The sequence below is a fragment of the Equus quagga genome, chromosome 1, assembly GCF_021613505.1.
Source record: "Equus quagga isolate Etosha38 chromosome 1, UCLA_HA_Equagga_1.0, whole genome shotgun sequence".
Taxonomy (NCBI): Eukaryota; Metazoa; Chordata; class Mammalia; order Perissodactyla; family Equidae; genus Equus; species Equus quagga.
The window spans coordinates 96,167,061-96,193,485 of NC_060267.1; the positions used below are offsets into that span (position 1 = coordinate 96,167,061).

Genomic DNA, 26,425 nt, shown 5'->3' on the forward strand with positions numbered 1-26,425 from the left:
TGCCAGGAGAACCAGGAGAACCATTCAGAGATGCTGGAGCTGCCCCTCCCTCCAGAGGCAGCAGGCGGTCCATGCAGGACGGTGGGGGCAGGGGCGGCCTCCCCCTCCCGAACTCCTGTGCCTAGAGAGGTCACACCCCGGGGTAGGGGGACAGCAGACGCTGGACCCAGGCATCACACTGACACCTTAGTGACTCCTTTTAGCCCACAGCCTGGGAGCTGACTGTCCTTGTGGGACCACTAATGGGGGGATCAGGCCAACATGAAATGAACTTGCCCTGGGCCCTGCACCTAAGAGACCCACAATGGGGCAGGTCCTGCCCTGTGGAGCTGAGGCTGTCTGTGAGCCACCCCTCTGCTGGGCTAGAGTATTCCCTGGCTCAGCGTCATATTGGGGAAGGGACCAGCGGAGCTGGAAGAAGGATGTCCCCATGTGTTTATAAATGGGCCATATATATGCAGACCTGCCTGTATGGACACAGGGCACAGGAGCGTGCCCTAGCCCAGGAGTGGCTAGGCATCCTGGGGACAGGAGGCTGCAGACATAGGGGCCATCTGGCCCCAGGTACCTGTAGAGAGCTTGGCGCCTCCACCACCACCGCAACGCAGAGGCCCGTGGGGCGGGGCACAGCCCATCTGCTCCGGCCTGGGCCCAAACTGAGGTGTGAATTCCGGAGCTCTCCACAGCCTGGCCAGGGCTTGGGGCTCCTCCAAGGCCCCGCCAGGCCACCAGCTGCCCTGGGCAGGTGTCCTGGAGTTGGGGGCTGGCAGGACCAGCAGGTTGCTCCCTGGGCACAGGTCCCCTCCTCAGCCCCCAGGCCTACACCCTGAGGGAGCCAGATCATCACCCGATGCCCTTCACAGCCCAAAACAGCCAGCGCACAACGCGGGTCACAGCGCGGCCCCTTTAAGTGCAGCCCCATCGGCAGCCATTAGGAGCAGCACTGAGCAGCCGGGCGGCCTCGGCACTGCTGCCTCGAAGCTTCTGCCGGTCCCGGGGACGCGGCAGAGCCGGGCGGCGGAGCCAGGCGGGCCTGCGCAGCCCATCAGGCTGGGCCGGGAATAGCATCCAGGTAAGGGGTCGGAGCCCCTGCCCCACACACCCTGTTGGGGGTGGGGCACCCGCAAGGATGGGGGGGCCTCATCCCTGGAGTGGCACCGGTGGTGGCCGATCAGGGCTGGGACTGGGGCTGGGGCGGGGACAGGGCTGCATGGCTGGGAGGGCTGCTCACGGGGCTGTTAGGCCTAGGACCCTGGCGGGGGCTGACCACCCGCATCCTCACCGGGAGGGGTGTCACCCAGTCCAGCTCCTCACCCGAGAGGCAGCAAGGCCGAGCTGTCACCTCCCTGGGGCGGAGCCCACACCCTGTCATCTGGCCCCCAATTCCATCCCGGCCTTCAGCTTAGGATGGAAGGGGGCGGGAGGGGGATGGTCCTGCGAACCAGAGACTGTTGGGGTGGGTGTGAGGCTGGGATGGGGACAAGCACTGGGCCTTGGTGGCCCTGATCCAGAAGAGCAGCTCTGCTGGCAGGAAGCCCCTTGCACACCTGGGACACAGAAGGTCAACACAACCAGAGGTCCTGCCACGTGAGGGCCTGGGCCCCCGCTTTCCCTGGCTCACCCTGGAGTATGCCCCCCAGACGGTGTGGAAGTGGCCCTCAGCACCGTCCAAGCCCCTGGCCAGCCTGCCCAGCCCCTGAGCACCACAGAGGGGCTGCTCACCCAAGTCTGAACCTGAGCCTGGTGCAGAGGGGTGGACCCCAACCCAGCCGCATCGCGGGGGCTATGGAACCTCAGGTTTCCATGGAGCCTTCCAGAGCGCTGTGGGGAGGGCCCTCTCCTGAGAAGCAGTTGGGGGACTTTACCCGCCCACTGCCCTGCTTCCCCCGCTTGTGGCCTCCTGGCCCAGTGCGCTGCTCAAGGGGAGAGGGGCAGCCATGAGCTTGTGGCTCACACGCCCCCACGTGGTCTTGCAGCCTGGGCCTGGTTTCTGGGCTGCAGTTCACACACTACAAAGCTGGGGGAGGGGGCCGCTCTCCAGACCTTGTTATGACAACCCTAACCAGCTTGGTGGGTTTCAGCCACCCCAAGACAGTGAGGGTCAGAGGAAGTTTCTGCAAAGGAAAGGGGCTTTAGGGCCCAGGTAAGCTCTTTGGAGCATTATTCTGGCCTGGGTCACAGGAAAAGTTGAGGGTAGGGCAGGCCAGTCATCAGCCTAGGAGCTGTGCCTGGGCCTGATGGGGCCAGCTCAGGGGCCCACTGAGGCCTCAAGTCTGGAGCTCAGCACAGCGGTCTGTCCCCAGTGCAGTGGCCCCTACAGCGCTGGGGGAGGGGTTCCATGCCCAGCCTGACGGGCAGGTGGGGCAGGAGGCTCAGTGACTTTGTGCAGAGCTGATAATTAAGGCTGGAGCCCCAGGACTCGCCCTCAGACAGCACCATCGGACACCTTCCTCTGCACTGGGCACTAGAAGGGGGCTTCAGTCCACAAGTTTTGTGGAGCCAACACTTATAAAGTCTAAACAAGGTTCCAAAGAGGACACATCATTCTAACTGTGGGCACCAAGGAGATGGTCCTGGGACCATACCCCCATTCTTCCTACAGCTGGCCTGTCCCAGAAAAGGAGGTTCTACCCAAGTCTGGCCAGCGGTCACCAGTGGGAACAGGGGGACGCTCAGGAACATGGGTCTGGGGACAGGAGCTCTAGAACCACAGCAATGGCATCACCCTTCTGGCTGACCTGCCCCACCCCAGCAGAAAGTGCCCCAGAAAGGATGGTCTGGGTCAGGGGCAGGACCCGAGTGGCTAGACAGCTGGGTTCTTCCTGCAGGTGCGCCTGACGCCAGCATGGAGCAAGTGCCTGCGCCCTGGGCCAAGGCCCGCAGCCAGGGCTGCTGTGTCCTCTGTGCCCCAGGTAAGCTGGGCCAGCGAGGGCAGTTAATGGAGCCTGGGCTGCAGAGGCGCCACCCTGACCCGCATCTCCCCCCAGGACGAAAGCCCCGAAAGGCCGAGTGAGCTGCAGCCACCAGCCCGGGGACCTCTTTTAAGATGACCCGCACGGACCCGCCAGATCTGCTGGTGTCGACCGTGTACCAGGACATCAAGGTGGCGGCCCCGGGGCCCGCGTCGAGGCGCCCGCCATGTGAGCGCTCCATGGCCCGGCCTGCTGCGCCTGCGCCTTTCAACAAGCGCCACTGCCGCAGCTTCGACTTCCTGGAGGCGCTGGACGGAGCGGCCATGGAGGCCCAACCGGAGCCGCCGCCCCCGGAGCCCGCCGCGCAGCGCTCCCGGCCCCGCGACGGCGAGCCCCGGCGCCGCGCCCGCTCCAAGAGCGCGCCCCGCGCACCCCCGGGCCTGGCGCCCGCGCCTGCCTCGCCGCCCGTCCTGCCGCGCCGAGGCCGGGAGCCCCAGCGGGCAGCGCGGGCCGAGGTATCGCCCCGCCGGGAGCCTGCGTACCCCGCGCTGCGCGCGCTTGCCAACGAGCTGCACCCCATCAAGCTGCAGCCGCAGCGGAGCGGCCCTGGCCGCATTGCGCCCCTGTGCGCCACTGCCGGCCGCTGCGCGCCCCCCGAGCCGCCCGCCGGGCCCGCCCCCCACGTTCGCTGCCGCCTGGACATCAAGCCCGATGATGCGGTGCTGCAGCATGCCGCCCGGGGCTCGCGACCGTGGGGGCCCGCCGAGAGCGCGCCCTGGGCCCGCGCCGCCCCGCAGCTCCACGGCCTCACCGTGCCCGGGCCTCGCCACGTGGCGCTGTCGCGCACCCCCACCCCCAGTGACACGTACTGCGCAGATCCCCGGGCGCTGTACTGCGACGGGCCCCTGCCTGGGCCCCGGGACTATGCGGAACGCCGAAGTCTGCCCTTCACCACCCCGCCAGGCCCCACCCAGTTCTTCTACACTGAGGAGCCCGAGGGCCACCCCGGCGGTTTCACAGCCAGCCCGGGTCCTCCCTTCGACAGCTACTACGCCAGGCCCTTCCCGTCCGAGGAGACCCCCGGGCCCAGTCCAAGGCGTGGGGCCGGCTACTATGCTGGGGAAATGCGCACCTTCCCGGTCCAGGAACCGCCCTCCCGTTCCTACTACGGGGAGGCCCCCCGAGCCTACCTCCCTCCCTGCGGCCCCCGCTATGCCCCCGAGGAGCCCCGAGCCCACCCCGCCGCCCGTCCCTTTTACACAGAGGACTTCGGACGGTACCGCGACCGCGATGCCTTGGCGCGGACTTACCCATACCCACGCGGCAGCCCAGCCTGGGGCGACTGGGGCCCGCGGCCTTACCGCACCCTGCAGGTGGCGCCTCCCCCGGACCCCGGCCCATTACTCGCCTCGTGGCACGGTGGCACCGGCACCAGCCCGCCCCGGCTGGCCACCGACACCCGCCACTACTCGCGTTCCTGGGACAACATCCTAGCGCCCGGGCCGCGCCGCGAGGACCCTCTGGGCCGCGGCCGCAGCTATGAGAACCTGCTAGGGCGCGAGGTGCGGGAGCCGAGGGGCGCATCACCCGAAGGCCGGCGCCCGCCCGTGGTGGTGAACCTGTCCACCTCGCCCAGACGCTACGCGGCGCTGTCGCTGTCGGAGACGTCGCTGTCCGAGAAGGGCCGCCTGGGCGAGGGCCTGGGCCGCAACTGGTATGTCACGCCAGAGATCACCATCACCGACAACGATCTGCGCGCCGCGGAGCGCCCAGCCACCAGGGGCTGGGAACGGCCAGGAGGCCGCCAGCGGCCGCCTCCGCCGGCAACCCTCGATGGCCCCACCTCTGGCCGCCAGCGCAGCCTCGAGCAGCTGGACGAGCTCATCACCGACCTGGTCATTGACTCGCGGCCCCCAGCCGGCCAAGCCCCCGAGGCCGCGGCCGACGGCCTGGGCCGCCAGCTGCACCGCCTGCTGGACTCGCGGCCCGCGGGCCCCGGGGCCCCCACGCTGGCGCCGCGCTCGCCACCCGCGTCGGCGGGCAGCGCCGAGGAGCCCGCGGGCCCGGGGCAGGCGGCCGACGGGTCCCCAGAGCCCAGCGCCGACGAGGACGACCTGATGACGTGCTCCAACGCACGCTGCCGGCGCACTGAGACCATGTTCAATGCCTGCCTCTACTTCAAGTCGTGTCACAGCTGCTACACCTACTACTGCTCGCGCCTGTGCCGCCGCGAGGACTGGGACGCGCACAAGGCGCGCTGCGTGTACGGCCGCGTGGGCAGTGTGTGCCGCCACGTGCTGCAGTTCTGCCGCGACAGCGGCCCGGTGCACCGCGCCTTCTCACGCATCGCGCGCGTCGGCTTCTTGTCCCGCGGCCGCGGCGTGCTCTTCCTGGGCTTCCCGAATCCCGGCTCCGCAGACAACTTCCTACGCTTCGGCCTCGAGGGGCTGCTGCTGTCGCCCACCTACCTGTCGCTGCGAGAGCTGGCCACGCACGCGGCGCCCCTGGGCAGCTACGCGCGCGAGCTGGCGGCTGCCGGGCGCCTCTACGAGCCGGCTGAGTGCTTCTTGCTCAGTGTGTCGGTGGCCGTGGGCCCCAGCGCCGCACCCCCCGGCGCACCCTCCCGGCCCGCGCCCGCGCCGCGCAGCCCCGGGCCCACGGTGCGCAAGTTCGCCAAGGTGGCGCTGGCGGCCGGCAGCCCGGCGCGGCCGCCCCCGGCGCGGGGCCGCGAGCCGGACATGGAGACGTTGATCCTGACGCCGCCGCCGGGCACGGCGGGCCTGGACCAGGACGGCGAGGCGGGCCGCCGCGCGCGCGAGGTGGCCTTCATCCACATCCAGCGCGAGCTGCGGCTGCGCGGCGTCTTTCTGCGCCACGAGTTCCCGCGCGTCTACGAGCAGCTCTGCGAGTTTGTCGAGGACAACCGGCGCTTCACGCCCACCACCATCTACCCCACGGACCGGCGCACTGGCCGCCCCTTCATGTGCATGATCATGGCCGCCTCTGAGCCGCGAGCGCTCGATTGGGTGGCCAGCGCCAACCTGCTGGACGACATCATGTAGCTGGCTGGGCGCACCCGCGCTCTGCCCGGTCCACCCAGGACCCAGCCGCGAGCTCCGCCGAGCCCGCTCACACCCCGCCCAAACCGCCCAGGCCCCCCCCCCCCCCCCCGGGGCCCCCCCCCCCCCCCCGAGCTCCGCCCAACCCACTCGGGGCCCGCCCAGCCTGCTCAGACCCCGCTCTGTCTACTCGGGCTCTGTCCAGCCCGCTGAGATCCCGCCCAGCTCACTCAGGCCCTGCCCAGCCCACTCAGGACCCACTCAGTCCACTCAGGTTCTGTCCAGCCTTCTCAAACCCCGCCCGATCCACTCAGGGCCCGCCCAGCCCACTCAGGCCCCACCCAGTCCACCCAGGGCCCACCCCCGAGCTCCTCCGAGTCCACTGAGACTCTGCCTAGCCCGCTTAGACCCCGCCCGATCGACCCAGGGCCCATCCTGAGCCTCGCCCCCGCCTCTCCTAAGCCCCGCCTCGAATTCCCCATCCCCGCCCTGCTCGCCGCAAGCTCCGCCCACGTCCCGCCCCATTGCGTTGGCCACAGGCCCCGCCTTTCCCTACCCTCCTCCTTACAAGCCCCCGACCAGTCTCGCCCGACTGCCTCTCGCCCAGCTCGCTCTTGGACCTTCCCAGAGGCCGGTCCTCGGCCGCATGGTGCTCTCCGCTGGGAGATGGGGTGGGCCTGAGGACTGCCGGGCCCTGCCTTCACGCGGAGAGGTCACTACTGCAGCCCTCAGCGCGCAAATCCGGCCCGTCCGTCCCCTGTCGTCTGCAGGGCCTCCCTGGAACCTCCCCAACCCTGGTTCGCCCTGGTCCAGGAGCCCAAGTTGACCGAAGCCTAGTCCCGTCCCCTCAGACACGCCCCCCACCAGCCTCCTGTGGTCTGGGGTGCGTCTTGCTCGGAGGCTTTTCCTCTCTGGGGGACACCTTATTGACCTTGGTCCTGCTCTTGTGGGCAGGCCCGACGGGGCCCTGCGCGGTGCGTTTCCGCTGGCCCCAGCCCCCGCTGGAGAGGACACAGCCGGACCCCGAGCCCGCACATACACGGAGCTGCCCGCCCTGCTGACCTGTCCCGTCTTGGGAGGGGAAGCCCCTTGAGCTTGGGGCCTACAGGAGGGGTTGGGACAAGCAGCGGTGGAGAAGTACTCGGGGATCCACAGTTGAGGCGCAAGACGCCCAGCCAGAGGGGAAGGAGAACTGGGCGGAGGAAGCAGAGGGTGTGGGTGGGGACGCTGCCCAGGCGCCGGCCCAGAGCTGAGACCTGGCTGGGCGTGAGTCAGGGTACCTGCTTACACCAGACAGGATGGCCCTAGGCGGGTGCCACGGCACAACGCGGGTGCAAATGGCAGGAGGCCCTATAGGAAAGGCTCCTACCCGCTGGTGCAGGGAGGACAGCAGAGGAGGGGCGTTCCCAGCTGGGAGCCCAGCGGGGGAAAGCGAGGGTGGGAGCTGGTGCGGGAGCAAGCTAGTTCGCCAGGGCGGGGGTCCACCGGAGCAGTGGGGGCGATTGCACAAACGCCCCCGCGCGCGCTCTGGCTGTGCACTGTGCTGCGGGCTGGCGACGCGAGGCTGGCGGCCGAACTCCGGCCCTCGGGAGCGCACGCTCTGGTAGCCCTCGGACCCCGCCCTCCCCTGGGGTGCACCATGGCCCCGGCCCGGGCTCCATGGAGGGCGAGTGACCAGGAGAAGGAGCGAGGCCGGGAGCCCGCAAGCGCCCCCGGCTTCGTTACTGGTGCACAGCCCCGTCCGTTCCTCCCTCCCCCACACGCCTGCGCGCCCGCCTCGGCCCGCGTGTTTATACCCGCCACGCGCCTCGCTTGTCCCGCTCGCCCTTGCAGTCCCCCAAGTCCAGCCGCCGTGCCCCCTGCTCCTGGGCCTCCGCCTTCGGCCCCACTCCTGAGAGCCTGCCGGCCGGCCAGGAACCACCAATACCGGAATTATTTCCAGAGGGCGAGCGCTTACTGAACAAGTAAAACAACTCGAATGTAGCCATTGCTGCCTCATTGTGCGGGGGAGTCGGACACGGCGGGGGGCGGCGGAGAGAGACCCTCGGACACGGTCGTGGACGGGGGAAGGAGATCCTCGGACGCGGTGGGGGACTGGGAGGGAGACCCTCGGGCATGGGTAGGGGCGGCGGAGGGAGACCCTCGGCTAGGGTCGGGGAGGGCGGAGGGAGATCATCGGACACGGTGGGGGGACGGGGTGGGAGGAGGACCTTCGGTCACGGTAGGGAGGGGGTCAGAGCCAGCGTGCGTCCCTTAGGCCCCACGGGCCGCCTAACCACCCCCAAAGGCACCTGCCCCCAACCTCGCTGGAAAGGAACTTTTCCGTCGGCTGGATCTAATCACCACCCTCTCCCAGTTCCCCGTTCCCCTTTAAGTGGGACACGCGCGCTGTCAGGGCCGCAAAGAGCTGGGTTGCGATTGGCCCGTCGGCGCTGCGAGTCGGCAGCACGATTGGGTAAGGCTCCGGGCCCGGGCAGCATGCGCCCACGGGACTGGCCACGGCCCCCCCCCCCCCGGCCCGCCCCGCACTGTGAACGCAGCCCGGGCCTCGCGGGGAAGGGCCGCGGGCCGCAGCGGTAGGCGTGCTTCGGAGACATGACGGAGGCGGACCTCGCCCAGATCCCCGATGTGGACATCGACTCCGATGGCGTCTTCAAGTACGTGCTGATTCGAGTCCACGCGGCGCCGCCCTCCGGGACCCCGGCCGGAGAGAGCAAGGAGATTGTGCGCGGCTACAAGTGGGCCGAGTACCACGGTGAGAGCGGGGCGGGGCCGCCGGCGGCTGGGGGCGGGGCTGAGGCCCGGGGGCGGGGCCGACCGGCATCTGGGGCAGGGCTGAGGGGGCGTAGTGGGAGGTGACCCTATAGCGGGTCTCAAACTGGGCTGACCCAGAAGATTCGGGTTCCTGGAGGGCAAAGGCTGCCAAGGCCTGACCTCTGTCTTCTAGTCCAGCTCCCCGGCCCCGGGCGCATCCCCTCCTCCCTTTCATCCCGTCCCAGCCTGGAGGGGCTTCTCTCCTGGGGAAGGAGCTGCTCAGAACTGAGGCTTCAGACCCCCTGGGCCTCCAGGGGCCACCATGCTGAGCCGCCTTCCCCGTCCCAGCCGACATCTACGACAAGGTATCCGGCGAGATGCAGAAGAAGGGCTACAGCTGCGAGTGCTTGGGAGGTGGGCGCATCTCCCACCAGAGCCAGGACAAGAAGATCCACGTGTATGGCTACTCCATGGTGAGCCCGCAGCCCCTGCCGGAGCGGCAAGGGCCCCAGTTCTGGCTGTAGGGACGCACCCTGCAAGCCACCTGACCAGCTCTCAGGAGCACCCACTGTCCTGCGTGGAGACCTGGGGTGCCAGGGCTCCCCAGCCCATCTCAGCTGTAGAACGCTGACTCCAGGGCCTGTAGCTGCCCACTCTCCATGAAGCGTGTTGCTGCCCAAGAGGCGTGGCCGGGCTGTGGCTGTTCTCCAGCTTTCTGAGGCCATTAGTACTGGGGTGACACTCAGAGGCCCCTCGCTTTCTCTCCACCAAGCCACCAGTGATACACAGGGGCACTCACACAGCCTCTCTTGGCACCTGGGATAGCTCAGGCCTCAGGCTGGCAGGCCCAGCATCAAGGTTCGCTTGCCTTGGCAGCAGCCTTTCCCCAGGAGTGCTCCCTAGGGTGGTCAGGGTTGACGATGGGGCCCCTCCCTGAGCTGGCTCCTGGGTGTCGTTGCTGACTGCACACCCAGAGCCAGGATAAGAGCTGTAAGAGCTGCCCTCTCTCTGCAGGGTTATGGTCGTGCCCAACACTCCGTCTCCACAGAGAAAATCAAAGCCAGGTACCCCGACTACGAGGTCACCTGGGCCGACGACGGCTACTGAGGCCCTCCTGAGGCTGCCACCTCCAGCAGCCCACTCAGAACTTTGCCCTTGAGGCCCCTCCCAAGGGGCTGGGCTGCACCCCCTAGCGCTGTGCCACCCCGGCCAGGCCTCGGAGACAGACCCAGCCTGGCATCAGCGCCTGGATTTACCTCTCCCACAGAAATTAAAAGCATTGTCAGTTCTGCTGGTCTTCAGATGCTGTGTGTCTTGGTTTCTATGCTCCTGGTCACTTCTCCAGACCCCTGACTAGAGTGGGTGAGTGGCAGAGAGCCAGAGGCAGCCCCAGGGAGTGGCAGTGCACACTCAGCCATTTGGGGTCTGATCATGGGGCCCCTGGGCTGCTGCCCTCCTTTATGGCCTGATTGCTTCTCCACGCGGCTGCTATCCCCAAGGACATCTGGGAGGAGGCCCGACAAGTCCTTGCGCAAGGAGTCAGTGCCGGGTCTGTTGACCCTGCTGAGGCAGGGGTGCCATCCCAGTGTGTGGGGCAGGGAGGGCACCAGCAGCCACCATCCAGGCCATCTGACGTCAGTGTCCCCATGTGATCTGCCAGCTGAGGTCACACATGAGGTGGCGCACCACCCTCTGCTTCCAAGATCAGGTCCTGCGGCTCTCGCCCCGTGGCCACCAGCTCCCACTCAAACTGAACAGACTTCAGACCTACAGCTGGGAGCCCCTCTCCTGGGACCCTCCGAGTGCACGGCTGCGGGGGACACGCTGTAGGGGGTGGAAGTGGCATGTGGGGAGAGCAGGGCCAGGCACAGCTGAGGCACAGCTGTCCCCGTGGCTCACCATGAGCATGGGTGCTCCTCATTGCGGCTGCCATCCTGTCGTGTGCGCCTTCTGCGAGCTCGCAGGCAGCCTCATGGGAGCCTCTCTAGGCAGGTGTTATCGTGACCACGTTTCACAGATGAGGAAACTGAGGTTCAGGTAAGACAGGTTCCCACAGTCACACAGTCGTAAATTGCAGGCAGAGCCTGGTCTGTACCCTGCCCGGGGGTCTGTGCCATGAGAAGCAGAGCCTCCGGCTCGTCTGCCCCTTTGCCTGGCAGTGCCTGGCCCACACTGCTCAGGACCGTTGTTGATGAATAAATGACCATTGCTTACAAGTGAGTAAGTGAAGGGGTGCACAGGCTGAGTTACAGGAGAAGACGATGTCCCTGGTGGCTAGGGGCCCCCAAGACGGGGCAGGGGTTGCTCCGGGCAGGGCTGAGGCCCAGGAGAAGTGGCCACAGCCTGTACCACTCCACCGGGGCCTCCACCCCAGGGTCTGACCTTCGGTCTAAAGGATCTGGACAGGTGGGAGCCAGCCTGGGCCAGGGGCCCCTCTCCTAGATGCTTTTACAACCGGATGTTCGTCCTCGTCAGCACAGGGTGGGGCTAGCCAAGGGGCCTCAGGTACAGAAGAGGCCAAGCCCCCACTCTCCAGTGAGAGCAGAGTCACCCTGCAGGGCCACCGGCTGATAACCCGGCGAAGTCTCCACCAGGCTGGCCCTCGAGGAGCACTGCCGCTCGGCCCCATTCCCTCTAGCCTGACCATGCCTCTGCCTGGCCACCTTCTGCCCGCCCTGGTCCTGCTCCTGGGTGAGTCATCAGGTCCGGCTCCTGAAGCAGAGGTGCTGGGCCTGCATGGAAGGGGCAGTGCAAGGCCCAGGCTGAGCCCCTGGGGTCCTGGGGTTGCCCCACTGGGGAAGGGGCAAGAGTTCTGCTCTCCCTGGTCCCAGTCCCACCCAGGCCCCAAGGCAGGAGGGCCCTGGAGGCAGATGCTAGTCTGCCACTCTTGGACCAGATGGAGGCTGAGGGGGCCTGGGCCACCCACTGATCCATCCCCTTGGGGAGCACCCTCTTGGAAGCCCCTCCATTTCCATGCTGGGCTCCTGCTCCCTTCCCCAGGAGGTCTCTCACATTGGGAACCCGTGGTCCCATGCTTGCCCACGTCCCCCATCCTGACGTGCAGCAGCCTCTGGGGCCAGATGTGCTCTGCTTGGCCCTGACAGGGAGCCCCCAGCTGGTAGTTCTCTGTGGGTCTCAGCCCCCCAACTATGGACCCAGCCAACCTCTCTGCCTGATCTCCTGGCCTGAGCCCCAAAGCAGGGTGAACAACGTTTTGGGCTGCCCGGGTAGGAGGGGTTTCTGGGATGTGGGACGGTCCTGGGCAAACCGGGAGGGGAGTCATTCTGCCCCAGGCCACCTGGCTGTCTCTGCTGGCAGCAGGGTTCCCAGGCTGGGCCTGGGTCCCCAACCACTGCAAGACCCCCAGCGAGGCAGTGTGCAACTTCGTGTGTGACTGCAGGGACTGCTCCGATGAGGCCCAGTGCGGTAAGCCAGGGCTGGGACGGATCGGGCAGGGCTAGCCCTCTGCGAGCTGCTCACCTGACTGCCCGCTCTCCCAGGTTACCAGGGGGCTTCACCCACCCTGGGCGCCCCCTTTGTCTGCGACTTTGAGCAGGACTCCTGTGGCTGGCGGGACATCAGCACCTCCGGCTACAGCTGGCTCCGAGACCGGGCAGGAGCTGTGCTGGAGGGTCCAGGGCCACACTCAGACCACACTCTCGGCACCGACCTGGGTGAGGCCTGGGCGGGTCTCCATTGCCACCCGCTTGGCTCTTTGCTTCCTGCCCTGTCTCCTGACCTCTGGGCCCGACAGGCTGGTACATGGCTGTTGGCACGCACCGTGGGAAGGAGGTGTCCACTGCAGCCCTGCGCTCTCCCATCCTGCATGAGGCAGGCCCTGCCTGTGAGCTGAGGCTCTGGTACCACACGGCCTCTGGAGGTGCACACCCAGGCCCTGGGACCCAGGTGGGGGCACCCCAAGGGGAGGGACCAGGAAAGGAAAGGGGGACTGCTGCAGAGACTAGGTAGGCACCAAAGGAGGGGCAGGGAGCCTGGGGCAGGGCACAGGCAGCAGGCTGGGGAGCCACGGGGGGCCTAAGCTGCCCCAGGCCCCGCCCACTGCAGATGTGGCTGAGCTGCGCCTGGAGCTGACCCACAGTATGGAGACACTGACCCTGTGGCAGAGCTCAGGGCCCTGGGGCCCAGGCTGGCAGGAGCTGGTGGTGGCCACCGGCCGCATCCGGGGCAACTTCCGAGTGAGCTGGGAGCTGGCCTGGATGGTGGGGGAAGCAGGAAGGGTCTGAGCCCTGACTCAGGTCCTAATGACCCCATTCTCCTCAGGTGACCTTCTCTGCTACCCGAAATGCTACCCACAGGGGCACTGTGGCCTTGGACGACGTGGCCTTCTGGGGCTGTGGACTGCCCAGTAAGGCCCCGTGCGTGGACCCACACCTGGTGGGCAGGGGGTTGCAGAGCTCCTCGCTGCTCTCTGCCGGCTCCGATGGTCTCGAACCTCTCCCCCAGCTGCCCCTGCCCCTGGGTCTTGGGGCCATGCTGATGGGTTAACCCTCCCCAACTCTAGCCCCCCAGGCGCGCTGCCTCCCGGGCCATCATCATTGCCAGAACAAGGCCTGCGTGGAGCCCCATCAGCTGTGCGACGGGGACGACAACTGTGGGGATGGTTCAGATGAGGACACTCCTCTCTGCAGTGAGCAGTGTCAGGGGCTGCAGAATCATTTAGAGAACACGGGAGGGACTGTCCCTTGGCACAGTCCTTCTCGGGGTGGGGTAGCTAGTGTCCCCCTGGAGCTGGAGCCATGTGGCCTGGGGCCCGGGAAAGAGGCCCAGCTCCAAAGTCTGAGCCCTGCTTCGCACCCTAGGCCACCACATGGCCACTAACTTTGAGACAGGCCTGGGCCTGTGGGACAATTTGGAGGGCTGGGCCCGGAACCACAGCAGCAGTAGCCCCGAGCGCCCCGCCTGGCCACGCCGTGACCACAGCTGGAACAGCGCACAGGGTGAGGCCCCTAGGGACTCCCAGCCACCGCCCAGGCCCACGCCCGGCCACTGCACCCACGGCCCCCCTGGCCCACTCCTGCCGTCTCCCCAGGCTCCTTCCTGGTCTCCGTGGCCGAGCCCAGCGCCCCTGCCATCCTGTCCAGTCCTGAGTTCCAAGCCTCAGGCCCCCACAACTGCTCGGTAAGGCAGGTGAGGGGATACGGGGCTGCCTGTGCTGGCTGCCCAGGCCCCGGAGCGTCTTCCCTGACCCTGGGTCCCTTCGCAGCTTGTCTTCTATCACTACCTGCACGGCTCTGAGGCTGGCAGCCTCCAGCTGCTCCTGCAGACTGGGGGCCCCGGAGCCCCCCAGGCCCCCGTCCTGCTGCGCAGGCGTCATGGGGAGCTGGGGGCCATGTGGGTCCGAGACCGAGTTGACATCCAGAGCAAGCACCCCTTCCGGGTGAGGCCAGCGAGGGCAGCGGTTGGGGCAGAGGTGGGGAGGCTGGGGCATGGGAGAGCAGGGGAAGGGAGCTTAGGGAGCTGGGCGTGGGGCCCAGCCAGGCTGTCTCAGCAGGAAGCTGGCTGGCTTGTCTAGGAGCTGTGGGAGCAGGCCGGGGGAAGGAGGGATCCCTCCTGACGAGTGCAGGGGGTGGTGACGGGAGGAGTATCCAGTGACGGGTGACATACAAGGTGTGGGTCAGCAGGGAGACGGCTCAAGGGAGCAGATTGTGGTGACGACAGAGGGGTGCTGGGGCACCCCCTGAGCCCCCTCTGCCCTCAGATCGTCCTGGCGGGGCAGACAGGGCCGGGGGGCATTGTGGGCCTGGATGACCTCATCCTGTCAGACCACTGCAAACCAGTCCTGGGTGAGCCTGCTGAGCCCCTCCCACCAAGGAGAAGCACAGCCCCTCCCCCCACCCCATCCCCCACTCTCCCCTGACCCCAGTTCTGTACCCACAGTGGTGTCTGGCCCACCTCCGGGGCTCTGGGCCCCAGTGCCCTGGCCCCAGCCATCCAGCCTGCAGCCCTGGGATTTCTGTGAGCCAGGACATCTCTCCTGTGGGGACCTGTGTGTCCCCCCAGAGCAGCTGTGTGACTTCCAGCAGCAGTGCATGGGGGGCGAGGACGAGCAGGAGTGTGGTGAGGAGCAGTCAGAGCTGGGTGGGAGTCCTCCCTCCTTCCAGACCCTCCCCACTGCAAGAGCTGAGCTGGGTGGGGGTGGGGGCCAGCCCAGTGGTGTAGTGGTTAAGTTAGCACACTTAATGCTTCAGCAGCCCGGGGTTCGTGCGTTCAGATCCCGGGAACAGACCTACACACTGTTCATCAAGGCATGCTGAGGTGGCAACCCACATACAAAGTGCAGGAAGACTCGCCAGATGTTAGCTCAGCGACAGTATTCCTCATACACAAAAAAACAAGAGCTGAGTGGGGGGCCCTGGGGCCATTCAGCACGCTCTGCTGTTGCAGGCACCACGGACTTCGAGACCCCCATGGCTGGGGGTTGGGAGGATGCCAGCGTGGGGCGGCTGCAGTGGGGGCGTCACCTGGCCCAGGAAAGCAGGGTCCCTAGCACCCATGCCAGCGGGGCTGCTGCTGGTGAGGCCGGAGTCCCCCGTCCCAGCGGCCTGGAACCTGCCTCTGAACTGCACCCCATAGGGGCCCCTGCTCTGCCTCTCTTCACTAGGGGCTCTGAGTTGGGGGTCTCCAGAAGCAATCAGCTCTGAGTGGCCTTGCTTTTCCCCAGGGCACTTCCTTTCCGTGCAAAGGGCCTGGGGGCAGCTGACGGCAGAGGCCCGGGTTCTCACACCAGCCCTGGGCCCCTCAGGCCCCCGCTGTGAACTCCACATGGCTTACTATTTTCAGAGTCACCCCCAAGGTACCACCATTTCCCTGGACCCTCTACTCAGCCCTGGGGCAGGTGAGAGCTCCCATGGTCTGCCCTGCAGTGGAGGTGTCAGGCCGGACCCACAGTGACCCCCTTGGCAGGCTTCCTGGCGCTGGTCGTGGTGGAGGATGGCAACCGCGAGCTGGTGTGGCAAGTCCCAAGCAGCAGCAGCGGAGGCTGGAAGGTGGACACGGTGCTTCTTGGGGCACGCCACCGGCCCTTCTGGGTGAGGAGGACAGCCGGGGGGGTGTGGTGAACAAAGCTGGCCCTGACTTAACAGCCCCTTCCACCTGCCCCCCATGAAGCTGGAGTTTGTTGGCCTGGTGGACTTGGATGGCCCTGGGCACCAGAGCGCGGGGGTGGACAACCTGATCATGAAGGACTGCAGCCCCACGGCGACCAGCGAGAAAGACACAGGTCCTTCTTGTTGCTCCCAGTCCCCACCCAGGGCTTCCCACCTAGACCACCTGGAGGGGTCCCAGGGAGCCCCCGCTTCAGAGGGCAAGTCTCCCACCCTGTCAGGCAGGACTCGGGAGGGGTGTAGGGCTGGGGCGGAGTGTGCTGACCCCCATGGCCCCACCCCCAGAGATCTCATGTAACTTTGAGCGGGACACATGCGGCTGGCACATCAGCCACCTCACAGACAGTCACTGGCACCGCATGGAGAGCCATGGCCCTGGGTACGACCACACCACAGGCCGAGGTACAGCGGGACGCCCAGACCTGGGGTACAGCTCTCAGACTGGGGGAACTCCCACACTGCAGGGGGCTCTCAGAGGGGGGTTCTCAGCCTCAAGGGGCTCCCAGACATGGGGGTGAAGGGAGCGAGCTCACACTGGGCCACGCCCTCCTGGAGCCTGCCATCTCTGCAGCTCGGTCCCGCGTCCCTCTGCAGGCTACTTCATGCTCCTCGACCCCACAGACCCCCCAGCCCGGGGCCCTGGTGCCCAGCTGCTCACCCAGCCCCAGGTGCCGGCAGGCTCTCGGGAGTGTCTCTCCTTCTGGTACCACCTTCACGGACCCCAGATCGGTAAGTGACCCTGCGGGGCTTTGAGTTCTGTCTCTCTCGGCCCCTCAGGGACTTTGGAGGGAGCGGGAAGCCATCAGAAGTTGGGACTTGGTCCCCTCCACACCCTGCCCCTCCCCTAGGGACGCTGCGCCTGGTGATGAGACGGGATGGGGAGGTGGACACACACCTGTGGTCACGCTCTGGCACCCATGGCAACCGCTGGCACGAGGCCTGGGCCACCCTCCACCACCAGCTGGACTCTGGCACCAAGTACCAAGTGAGGTGGGGTGCCCAGGTGGTGGGGGCAGGACAAAGCCCCAGCCGGCTAACACCCTCTGTCCCCAGTTGCTGTTCGAGGGCCTCCGGAACGGGTACCACGGCACCATGGCGCTGGATGACGTGGCTGTGCGGCCTGGGCCCTGCTGGGCTCCCAAACGCTGCTCCTTCGAGGACTCAGCCTGTGGCTTCTCCACCAGGGGCCAGGGCCTCTGGATGCGCCAGACCAATGCCACAGGCCACACTGCCTGGGGCCCTCGTGCTGACCACACCACGGAGACGGCTCAGGGTACAGGCCTGGAGAGGGGGCCAAGGGACTGGAGGCAGGGCAGGGGGCTGGGGCAGGCAGGCTGACGCTGGCATCTCCTAGGGCACTACATGGTGGTGGACATGAGCCCACAGGCCCTGCCCCGCGGCCACATAGCCTCCCTGACCTCAGAGGAGCACAGGCCACTGGCCCAGCCTGCCTGCCTGACCTTCTGGTACCACCTGAGCCTCCAAAACCCAGGTGAGGAGCTGCGGGAGGAGAGGCGGAATGGTCCCCACAGGCCCCTGTGCCAAGGCCACTGGGAGCCCAGACCCTGTGCCTGTGCGGGACCCTGAGCGGGCCTTCTTCCCCCACTGCTGCTGATCTGGGCGGGCCGCTTGGCGTGGCAGGCACCCTGCAGGTCCACGTGGAGGAGGCCAGGAGACGCCAGGTGCTCAGCATCAGTGCCCATGGAGGGTTTGCCTGGCGCCTGGGCAGCGTGGATGTACAGGCTGAGCAGGCCTGGAGGGTGAGTGTGCAGGTGGGTCCTTCCTCACCCTCAAAGGCTCCAGACTATGTGAGGCTACTCTGCCCTGTGCCTGCCCAGGTGGTGTTTGAGGCTGTGGCCGCCGGCGTGGAGCACTCCTACATCGCTCTGGACGACCTGCTCCTCCAGGACGGGCCCTGCCCTCGGCCAGGTGGGAGCCCTGCCACCTGGCCCCAGGACCTGCTATGGCTCATGGGTGGTACCAGCTCTGTACTGACCTCAAGACGCCTGGCCTGACCCCTGCTCCCAGCAGTGGTGGTGCCCCAGGGATGGGGGGCCGGGGGCCACACCACTCACCGCACAGGTCCTTGCAGCTTCCTGTGACTTTGAGGCTGGCCTGTGTGGCTGGAGCCACCTGCCCTGGCCCAGCCTGGGCGGATACAGCTGGGATTGGAGCAGTGGAGACACACCCTCCCGCTACCCCCAGCCCAGTGTGGACCACACCCTGGGCACAGAGGCAGGTGGGTCTGAGCTGGGGGAAGGGACCCCAGAGACACACCCAGGGGTACTCGCCCCACCCCAACCAGGGCCAACCGGCTCCGCTCATCCAGGCTCCCATCAGGGTCAGAGGCCCCAAGTCAGGGGGTGGGGGTGCTCCATCTGGTCAGCCAGGCACTCGCCCTCTGTCATCCCCAGGCCACTTTGCTCTCTTTGAAACTGGCGTGCTGGGGCCTGGGGGCCGGGCGGCCTGGCTGCGCAGCCAGCCTCTGCCTCCCACCGCGGTCTCCTGCCTCCGCTTCTGGTACCACATGGGCTTTCCCGAGCACTTCTGTGAGTCAGACCAGCACTGATCGCCTGGGCAGCGGGGGGAGCAGGGCCCAGGGGCAGCCCCGTCACATGCTGGGTCAAGGACCTGACCCACCCTGGCCCCCTACCCTCAGACAAGGGTGAGCTGAGGGTGCTCCTGAGCAGTGCCCAGGGCCAGCTGGTCCTGTGGGGTGCGGGCGGGCACCTGCGGCACCAATGGCTGGAAAGCCGCCTGGAAGTGGCCAGCACTGAGGAGTTCCAGGTGAGGCCAGGAGACCTCAGAGGCTCAGGCGGGGTTATCCTTCTCCTCGGATCCACACAACCTCTTTTCTCCACCCATCAGATCGTGTTTGAAGCCACGCTGGGTGGCCAGCCAGCCCTGGGGCCCATTGCCCTGGATGACATTGAGTATCTGGCCGGGCAGCGCTGCCAGCTGCCTGCACCCAGCCAGGGTAAGCCCTGCCCAGGGCAGCTGGCCCTGCTCTGGGTCCGGGCCTTAGTCGGGCTTAGTGGCTCGTGGCCTATGTGGCTGCCAGTGGCCCCGTTCCTGGCCTGAGGAGAGCTGCCAAGGCTGAATACCTGTACTGTCCCCTCCCCTCCTGGGTTGGGCCATCCCTTGTGCCTGGTCCCTCAGGAGTCGTGTCAGCTGGCGCTGGCCCCTCCCTGGGCCTCTGCACTCCAGGGTGGGCTGGACCCTGGAGGAGGTGCCGGGTCAGGCCAGACGGCAGCCACCCGTTCCAGTCCTTGGAGCACTCGCTATTGCTGCACGCGGAGGGTGGTCTAGCCTGGGGCCGTGAGTCCCCCAGGTGTGCTGCCAGCAGCTGCCAGCCTGCCAGGTCCCAGCCTCAGCCTGGAGCCTTGTGCTGGCACGAGTGGCACCCTCCTTTGGAGAGTGGACCCCAAAGCCCTCTGCGGGAGCAGGGACCAGCTGGCCCCAGGTGTCCACCTCGGGTGTGGGGCTGACAAGGAGGGCTGGAGTCTCAGAGTCACATGCCCTGTACCCACAGGGGATGCGGCAGTGGCCACATCTCAGGCCACAGTGCCAGCTGTGGTTGGCGGTGCCCTCCTCCTCCTCGTGCTCCTGGTACTGCTGGCACTCGTGGGAAGGCACTGGCTGTGGAAGAAGGGGGACTGTGCCTTTGGGGCCAAGAGGGCAGCTGCAGCCCCAGGATTTGACAACATTCTCTTCAATGCGGTAGGAGCCCCTGGCTGGGGGCGGTGGGCAGGAGCTGCTGCACCCCGCGCTCAGCCTGATCACGAACAGGAAGCAGTGGGACAGGACCCTCCCAGCTGCCTGCTGCCCGGCCGTCACGAAGCTCCTTCCCTCCCTCTTAGGATGGTGTCATCCTGCCGGTGTCGGTCACCAACGACCAGTAGACGACTCAGAAAGGCCTCAGTTAGTCACAGGAGCCCCCACCGCACCCAGGACGCACCAAGACCCCACGTGCCCCCACCCTGCAGAGACAGCACCTCAGACACGGTCCTCACGCTGACAATAAACGCCCATCAGGGCAGCCCTGCTTGCTGGCTGAGGTCTGTGTATGCACTGCCTGTCAGCGCAAAGTTGGGCTCCTTGGGATCCCGCATCCAACCCAACCTGCCTGAGTGGACATGCTTGGGGGCACCTCCCACATCTCAGTGACTCAAGTGACAGAAAACAGGCGGGCCAAACCAGAAAGGGACAGGGGCTAGAGACGCCAGGATGTACACACAGTAGGACCCCAAGAAGCCACTGCTCCAGGCAAGGCAGGCACCCCAACACTTAGACCAGCCCCAGGTTCCCAACCTGTTGGGAATCTGACCCAAGCTGTGTCCAGCCCCAGGTGCAGTGGGTAATTCTGCATCTGATTTAGGACAGAGAAATCCCCACAGACGCAGGGGACAGACTGAGCAGCAGACACTTAACTGGGTCCAAGGTGGCATGGAGCTGCTCTGGTGGGCGGATGCCCTGCCATGTCCACAGTTCCAAATAAAGGTCCCTATGTCCACTGTCGCAAATAAAGGTTCCTGTGTCCACCGTCCCACAACAAAGGTCCCCATGTCCACCACCCCCTGGTCATTGTCCCCACATCCACCATCCCACAGTAAGGATCCCATGTCCACCATCCCACAGTGAAGGTCCACGTTGTCCCTGGAATGACACGTCTCAAAGCAGAGACCACTTGGTGCCCCATACTTCCCCTGAGCAGGTCACTGGAAGGCAAAGCTGAGGTTCCTGCCCCCCTGGCCTCACAGGGTCTGGGGGTGAAGGGAGTCCCCCCAGAGGTGTGCCAAAGTCTCTGGTGCGCCTACACATAAACAGGAGTTGAGTCTTTCTAACCCAGGGAGTGTCCCAGGCCCTCATCTTCCCCAGAGGAAAGTTGGACACCACCCTGCCTGGCCCAGCAGGCCCCACTGGGCATGGCTGTCCTGGGGAGGGGTGACACCTGCACAGCCAGGTGCTCTCCTCCCATGCACAGAAAGGCTCCGCCTAGCCACCCTGGCCCACTGGGTTCTTCAGGGAAAGGCATGACCGGGGACTCAGCACCAGGGGAGGGCAGGAGGGGAAGAGTCCAGTGCCAAGAGCCCAGCCAACGCCACTAACTGTCCCAGCCGACAGTGCATGGGAGCCGACCCTGCAGACAGTGACCTTCCTGGCCCCTCAGGCACCCCCAGGGGTCAGTCATGAAAACAATCCCTCCCTCTCCACCTTGGGCCTGAGGGGAGGAGGACGGGAGGCCAAGGACTCATCACCAGCAGGACGGGCAGCACACATTTATTAGCTTCTCTACAAGCCGGACGAGAGCCGCATCTGCTCTCTTCTGGCCCCACTGCGTGGGGTTGCACCGTGCTGCCCCACCCCGCCCCTGTGTGAGGTGCTCCCACTCAAGAGTCCCCCCGGAAACCACCCCAGGACTGGGCAGACACCAAGGGAGAGGAAGGCAGGGTTTTGCCCCCAAATTTGAGGATGGGGTTAGGGAGAAAGAAATCAGAAGCAGCAAACACTTTGAAGGTTTTGTTTGTTTGTTTGACAGCAGGACGGGTGGGGGGTCCCGGGCTGACGCCCGTGTTCCACTCAGCCACATGAAGAGACCCCTGCTGGCGCTGGTGGTCAAGGGGAACCAGCCAGACGAGATCAGCCGGAACGCACTGATTTCGAGGCTTTGTGTTCATTTCGCCCTTGGCCCCTTCTCGATCGGCTTCCCAATGTCTTTCCCCCGGAGCTTGAGGCCTGAAAGAGCCATCGGCCCACTGACCACCGCGGCCCCCACTCTGGAACTTGAAGGGACAGAGTAGCCCCACGGTATCCCCACCCATTGGCCCTGAGGCAGTAGCGGGCACCCACAGTGCTCCTTCAGCATCAGCTCCCTTCCCCCACCTCTGTCACAGGAAGGAGATGGGGAGGGAGGGAGGAGCACCACCCCACTCTGGGCCAGGATCCCAGATCAGACCCGACCAGGACTGTTGAGAGCCTGCACCTGCCGATCTTAAAGAGACGAGAGCGGATGTCTGTTCTCAGAACTGAAACTTGGGTGCTCTGGGAGCCCCACACCCTGGGAACCATGAAACCCCACGAAGGGGGCACATGGGAGCAGAATGTAATGCATGACCCATGCCAGGGGGAGAACACTGGTGCTTGAACAGAAGGGTCACTGAGACCGCTGTCCAAAGCTCAGAGGAGGGCACTAGCCAAAGCAAAGGGGGTAGTGGAAAACATTTGAAAGGAGAGGAAGCCAAGACACAAGTCACTTGCGGGAATTTTCTTAAGGCTCTGGAGAATTCCGTGGCCTCAAGGGTCTTCCTGAGCCTCATCCTCATCAACCCCACCCAGAGGGTGGCCACCCTGCACCTGGTCAGGCAGAAGCAGCCGAGACCCAGTGAAGGCCCACAGGACACTCACCGATGGCTCTCTCGATTTTGCCCAGAACCTGGTTATTAGGAATGGCCCGTCCACTCTCATAGTCTGCGATGACCTGGGGCTTTTCGTTGATTTTCTAAAGAAAAGATGTACCTTGTCCACGTCAGTTCAATGAAGAGATGCTGCAAAACTAGACCAAGCCCAGGTTAGACGCCACAGGGAGCTGCCTCCAAGGATAGTGCAGGCCGAGGGCCTTAGGGAACAGCAGCTCTCAGAGGCTCTGGGGTCCGCACACATGCAAGGCCACATCACATGTGAGTGGGTACAGCTGGCCTCACATGGCTTCCCCACAGGCCTTCAGGGTCCCGGGGGCAAGGGCAACTGAAGCCTGAGTCACCAGGCAAGCAGAGCCCACGGCACATGTGCTTTCTGAACACCGGCCTCCCGCCCACCCACCCACCTGCCCTCAACCTAGGGAGGAGGGGACCTGCCAGGCTCACCGTCGCCAGGTCCTTCTGCGTCAGTCCCTTGCTCTGCCGGCCCTGCTGGATCACCTTGCCCACCTCCAGGGTCACCCGGTCATGGTGCAGCTCCTCTGTCTCCCGGTCCAGCTTGGCTGTGTTCTTGGTGATCGAATGCTGTTTGTTTTGGCCAGCGGCCCCTGGACCAGCGTGAGACAAGAGCACAGGAGCAGGTTTGCCACAAGGAAAGCCATTTCAGAACAAGAAGCGGGCCCGACAGGTGCCCTCTGCCCAGGTGATGTGGGAAATCAGGCTGCCCGAGGGATGGGGACTTTCACAGCCCTGAGAGTGTGGAGTCCAGAATCTCCCCCAGTACGGGCAGTGGGGTGAAGGATGCCTCTTGACCTCTGCTGACCACAGCTGCTCTGCTGATCCCAGACTTCAGCTCTGGGGTGGCTTCAGCTGTGGCAGCCACCGCGACACCCTGGGGGCACCCCACGCATCTACAGAGATGAACCCCGACCACACACCCTTGTTTTGCGAGTGGAAACACAAGTACCTACATTTCTTGGAAGTCTCCACATCTTCTCCTCGTCTCTGAGCCGCTAAGATGGCCTAGAAAATTAAAACACTTTTTCTGTTGTGATCAACATCAGCCTTGGCACTGTCTGGTATACACCAATGGAAGCTGCTGTTGGCCAGTCAGCACACTGCTAAGGCCCTGTGCTCTCTGGCCCAGGCATCGGGCTTGGAGATGCCCTCAAGCACTGTGCTACCTGCCCAGCACACAATGGGTGCTGTTTCAGGACCAACACTCAATGCTGGGCTTAAAACTCAAACCTGTCATACAAAGCCCTTCTATGACCAAATATCCAGGCACCTCTCCAGAAACTGCTACGAAGGGAAACAGAAACACCTCCCCTCTTTGCTGTTGAGAAAAACCTGCTAATGGATTCCTTTCAGAAACCCACACTTGGGACCGGCCCAGTCGCATAGTGATTAAGTTTGTGCGCTCTGCTTCAGCAGCCAGGGGTTCTCGGGTTCAGATCCCAGGCACGGACCTACACACTGCTCATTAAGCCAGGCTGTGGCAGCGCCCCACTTATAAAATGGTACAGCTGTTAGCTCAGAGCCAATCTTCCTCACCAAAAACAAACAAACAAAAAACCCCACACTTGAAATAAGTTTACTTCTCTGCTGCATGCTCCTGCAAACGCAGGATGGAATGCCAATCGCTGCCCTGGTCTCGCCTTCTTCAGTGAATCTGGCTCCTAATAAAAGAGCCTTCAGTCCCAGCCTGCCCCTCCCCTGCCCCGCAACATCACCAAGGAGAGCGATACCCTTTGACCTACAGCTGCCAAATGTTAACATACTTCTTGGTGCTTCTAACACTTCAGAGAAGTGACCTGGGGGACATTCTGCATCTGATATATTCAAAAATAATTTCTATACACATTCGCATGACTCCTAGCTTGTGGCTACTAAGCTTCCTTTGAAAGAAAAGGAGAGTGAACTTGGTCTTCACCGTGCAACTGATAAGCCCAGGGCAGGTCAATGAATGCTGGTCACCAGGGCCACAGCTAGTCCTGGCCCAGACCTGGCACTGTGTCCAAGGCTTGGGCCCAAGGCCGCCTGAGGGTACATCTGAGCAGGACGGGTGACTGAACCACCCCTCCCCCACTTAGGACAGATGGACCCACAGACGAACCTCGGATGGATTAACCGGACTGGGAACCTTCTGCCCCCAACTACCTCTCAGGCCGCTCCTCTACCCTCGTAATATGGGGAAGTAGGGTCCACACGCATGCTGGGTCTTTAGGCTGCCTCCACCCGGGGACTCCCTTCAGCCCCCAAAGCACCTCGGTGGGCTCTGCAGGCAGCATGGGACCGGCCAGGCATCAGCAGACACAGGCAGATGCCGGCAGGGGAGGAGACACTCCGAGCCGGCGCCCACCTCGGCCCGGCCCACCCTGTCCCCGCCCCCACCCCCTACCCACGCCCGTGTCCCACCCCAGGGTTCTCCCCCGACAACCACGCCCCGGTCCCCATCCTCCCCATCCCCAGTGTCCCTGACCACCAGTCCATCTCGTTCCCATCCTCACCATCCTCTTCCTCTAAGACCTCCAGAGGTTGCCTGGGCCTCGCCCCTAGCCTGCGTCACTGGCCAAAGACTGCCCTGACCCTTACGCCTCATCCGACACTGCCCCTGTCCACGCCCCATCCTCCTTTTCGCCCTAGTCCCCCACCACCCGACCCTGTCCCTGCCCCATTCTCCGCCCCGTCCCCAGACCCTTTCTCTGCCTTACCGTCCAACGCCCAGCCTCGTCCTCACGCCAGCCCCGCCCCTGTCCCCGCCCTCTCTTTCTCCGGCCTTTATCCCCCGCCCCCACCGCTGCCCCCAACCCTATGTACACCCAGGACTGTCCCTGCCTGGCCATCTTCCTCGCTGTGGTGCCCTCCCCTCTATCCCTGGCCCCGTCCCCTCACCCTGTCCGCACCCTAGGCCCCTCACCAGTCCCTCGCCCCGCTCCCCTGTCCCCGCCCCCACCCCATCGCCTGGCCCCTTCCCCGCCCCCGTTCCTCTGGCCCCGCCCCCACCCCGGGCCCCGGCCCGCCCCCCCCCACCCCGCCCACTGGCTCCTGGCCTCCGCCCGGGTCCCCTGGCCCCGGCCCCGCGTCCGCCCCGCCCGGGCAGCCTGGCCGTCCTGGGTGGCGAGGCCCGCGCGGCGCCCACCTGCTTGGACTTGGCCTGCGCGGCCGTGGGGCCCTTCTTGCGCAGCACCGTCACCGTGTCCCAGTCGCTCTCGGCCATGGCGGGCAGGCGTCTGCGGCGCTCTGTCCGGCGGCTCCGCGGCAGCTGCTCGAGACCCGGCGACGCGACGTCCTCTCGTCACTCGGCCGCTTCCGGCGCCGGCCTCGGCCCCGCCCCCGTCTCCCATTGGCCGACGGCTCTGGGGGCGGGCACTTCCCGCGGCTCGGGGCCAATCCGCGCCCGGCCTGTCCGAGGGGGTCGCCCGGGCGGCGCGCGACGTGGGACGAGTGACGTCGGGGCCGCGGAGGCACCGGGGGCGGGGGGCGGGGAGAGGGGAGGGGAAGAGGGGAGGAGGGGGCGGGGAGGGGGCGGGGCGGGGAGGGAGGATCGAGAGGAGGGAGGGGCTGCGGGGAGGAGGGGGCGCCGGAGGGACAGGAGCCCCGACCCCAGTAGTGGGCACCACGCGGGTTCTGGGCAAACCTGAGGGACCGGCGCCCCCGGCTCTCTCCGTGGGGCCACCCCCGGCTTCCTGGTCGCACCTTGGGGATGGGGATGCACCTGGCCACGTGCGCAAACGGGACGCAAGGGCAATGTGGTCTCAATTTTTCTGCAATTGACTTAGTTTCTGTTTCATGCCTTCGTTTTGCCAGCCTGCAACAATCTGAAGTTCTATTTCCTTGGAGTTGTGCTCGCGTGATGCAAAGATCGGGGCAGGGGTGGCCCCAGGTTTGATGGGGCCAGAAGCGTATCCAATTGGAGGGAAAGCGTATACTCTTTAAGGAAAAAAAGCATAAAATTATAAAAAAATAAAATTATTAAAACAAAATTACAAAAATGAATATTTTGTATAATGTGTTATATTTTGTATAATGTATAAAATGTATACGTTATTTTTCTGTGATATTTTAGTTATTTTATGATAATTTGTATGATTGGGAAAAGAAGTCAATTGATTATAAATTGATTATAAATTTTAAAAAACTGACAAACACCACAAGCA

The 26,425-nt window shown here is 65.2% G+C and overlaps 4 protein-coding genes across 4 annotated transcripts; 3 read left to right on the forward strand and 1 right to left on the reverse strand.

Moving 5' to 3' along the window:
• The first annotated feature begins 984 nt into the window (after positions 1-984).
• Positions 985-5,975, forward strand: AJM1 (apical junction component 1 homolog). The gene is made up of 3 exons (XM_046645492.1): positions 985-1,072; positions 2,829-2,912; positions 2,988-5,975. Exon 3 carries the CDS (start codon positions 3,047-3,049, stop codon positions 5,972-5,974), a length of 2,928 nt encoding a protein of 975 aa, XP_046501448.1. The 5' UTR covers positions 985-1,072; positions 2,829-2,912; positions 2,988-3,046; the 3' UTR covers position 5,975.
• A 2,507-nt stretch (positions 5,976-8,482) lies between these two features.
• On the forward strand, positions 8,483-10,026 carry PHPT1 (phosphohistidine phosphatase 1). Its single transcript, XM_046675204.1, has 3 exons — positions 8,483-8,726; positions 9,074-9,198; positions 9,740-10,026. Exons 1-3 carry the CDS (start codon positions 8,567-8,569, stop codon positions 9,830-9,832), a joined length of 378 nt encoding a protein of 125 aa, XP_046531160.1. The 5' UTR covers positions 8,483-8,566; the 3' UTR covers positions 9,833-10,026.
• A 185-nt stretch (positions 10,027-10,211) lies between these two features.
• On the forward strand, positions 10,212-20,311 carry MAMDC4 (MAM domain containing 4). Its single transcript, XM_046680509.1, has 30 exons — positions 10,212-10,762; positions 11,284-11,416; positions 12,044-12,151; positions 12,226-12,399; positions 12,480-12,605; positions 12,791-12,921; positions 13,007-13,091; positions 13,248-13,373; positions 13,546-13,683; positions 13,776-13,864; positions 13,950-14,123; positions 14,445-14,529; positions 14,624-14,803; positions 15,131-15,259; positions 15,408-15,539; positions 15,650-15,774; positions 15,854-15,965; positions 16,135-16,251; positions 16,444-16,578; positions 16,698-16,834; positions 16,903-17,122; positions 17,204-17,341; positions 17,491-17,609; positions 17,688-17,778; positions 17,942-18,088; positions 18,264-18,398; positions 18,509-18,636; positions 18,718-18,826; positions 19,382-19,569; positions 19,710-20,311. The coding sequence occupies exons 2-30, from the start codon at positions 11,371-11,373 to the stop codon at positions 19,749-19,751; spliced, it is 3,666 nt and encodes a 1,221-aa protein (XP_046536465.1). The 5' UTR covers positions 10,212-10,762; positions 11,284-11,370; the 3' UTR covers positions 19,752-20,311.
• A 1,045-nt stretch (positions 20,312-21,356) lies between these two features.
• On the reverse strand, positions 21,357-25,570 carry EDF1 (endothelial differentiation related factor 1). Its single transcript, XM_046673472.1, has 5 exons — positions 25,408-25,570; positions 23,237-23,288; positions 22,713-22,873; positions 22,255-22,348; positions 21,357-21,585 (listed from the first exon to the last, which is right to left on the reverse strand). The coding sequence occupies exons 1-5, from the start codon at positions 25,483-25,485 to the stop codon at positions 21,524-21,526; spliced, it is 447 nt and encodes a 148-aa protein (XP_046529428.1). The 5' UTR covers positions 25,486-25,570; the 3' UTR covers positions 21,357-21,523.
• Positions 25,571-26,425: the final 855 nt, after the last annotated feature.

Coding starts and splice junctions, on each gene's coding strand:
- AJM1 (XM_046645492.1), top strand. CDS start 3,047: ATGACCCGCACGGACCCGCCAGATCTGCTGGTGTCGACCGTGTACCAG.
- EDF1 (XM_046673472.1), bottom strand. CDS start 25,485: ATGGCCGAGAGCGACTGGGACACGGTGACGGTGCTGCGCAAGAAGGGC. Junction 23,289..25,407: donor CGCAGGCCAAGTCCAAGCAG/GTGGGCGCCGCG, acceptor TTAATTTTCTAG/GCCATCTTAGCGGCTCAGAG. Junction 22,874..23,236: donor TGTGGAGACTTCCAAGAAAT/GTAGGTACTTGT, acceptor ACGCTGGTCCAG/GGGCCGCTGGCCAAAACAAA.
- MAMDC4 (XM_046680509.1), top strand. CDS start 11,371: ATGCCTCTGCCTGGCCACCTTCTGCCCGCCCTGGTCCTGCTCCTGG. Junction 12,606..12,790: donor GTACCACACGGCCTCTGGAG/GTGCACACCCAG, acceptor CGCCCACTGCAG/ATGTGGCTGAGCTGCGCCTG. Junction 15,540..15,649: donor TTTTCAGAGTCACCCCCAAG/GTACCACCATTT, acceptor CCCCCTTGGCAG/GCTTCCTGGCGCTGGTCGTG.
- PHPT1 (XM_046675204.1), top strand. CDS start 8,567: ATGACGGAGGCGGACCTCGCCCAGATCCCCGATGTGGACATCGACTCC. Junction 8,727..9,073: donor CAAGTGGGCCGAGTACCACG/GTGAGAGCGGGG, acceptor TCCCCGTCCCAG/CCGACATCTACGACAAGGTA. Junction 9,199..9,739: donor ACGTGTATGGCTACTCCATG/GTGAGCCCGCAG, acceptor CTCTCTCTGCAG/GGTTATGGTCGTGCCCAACA.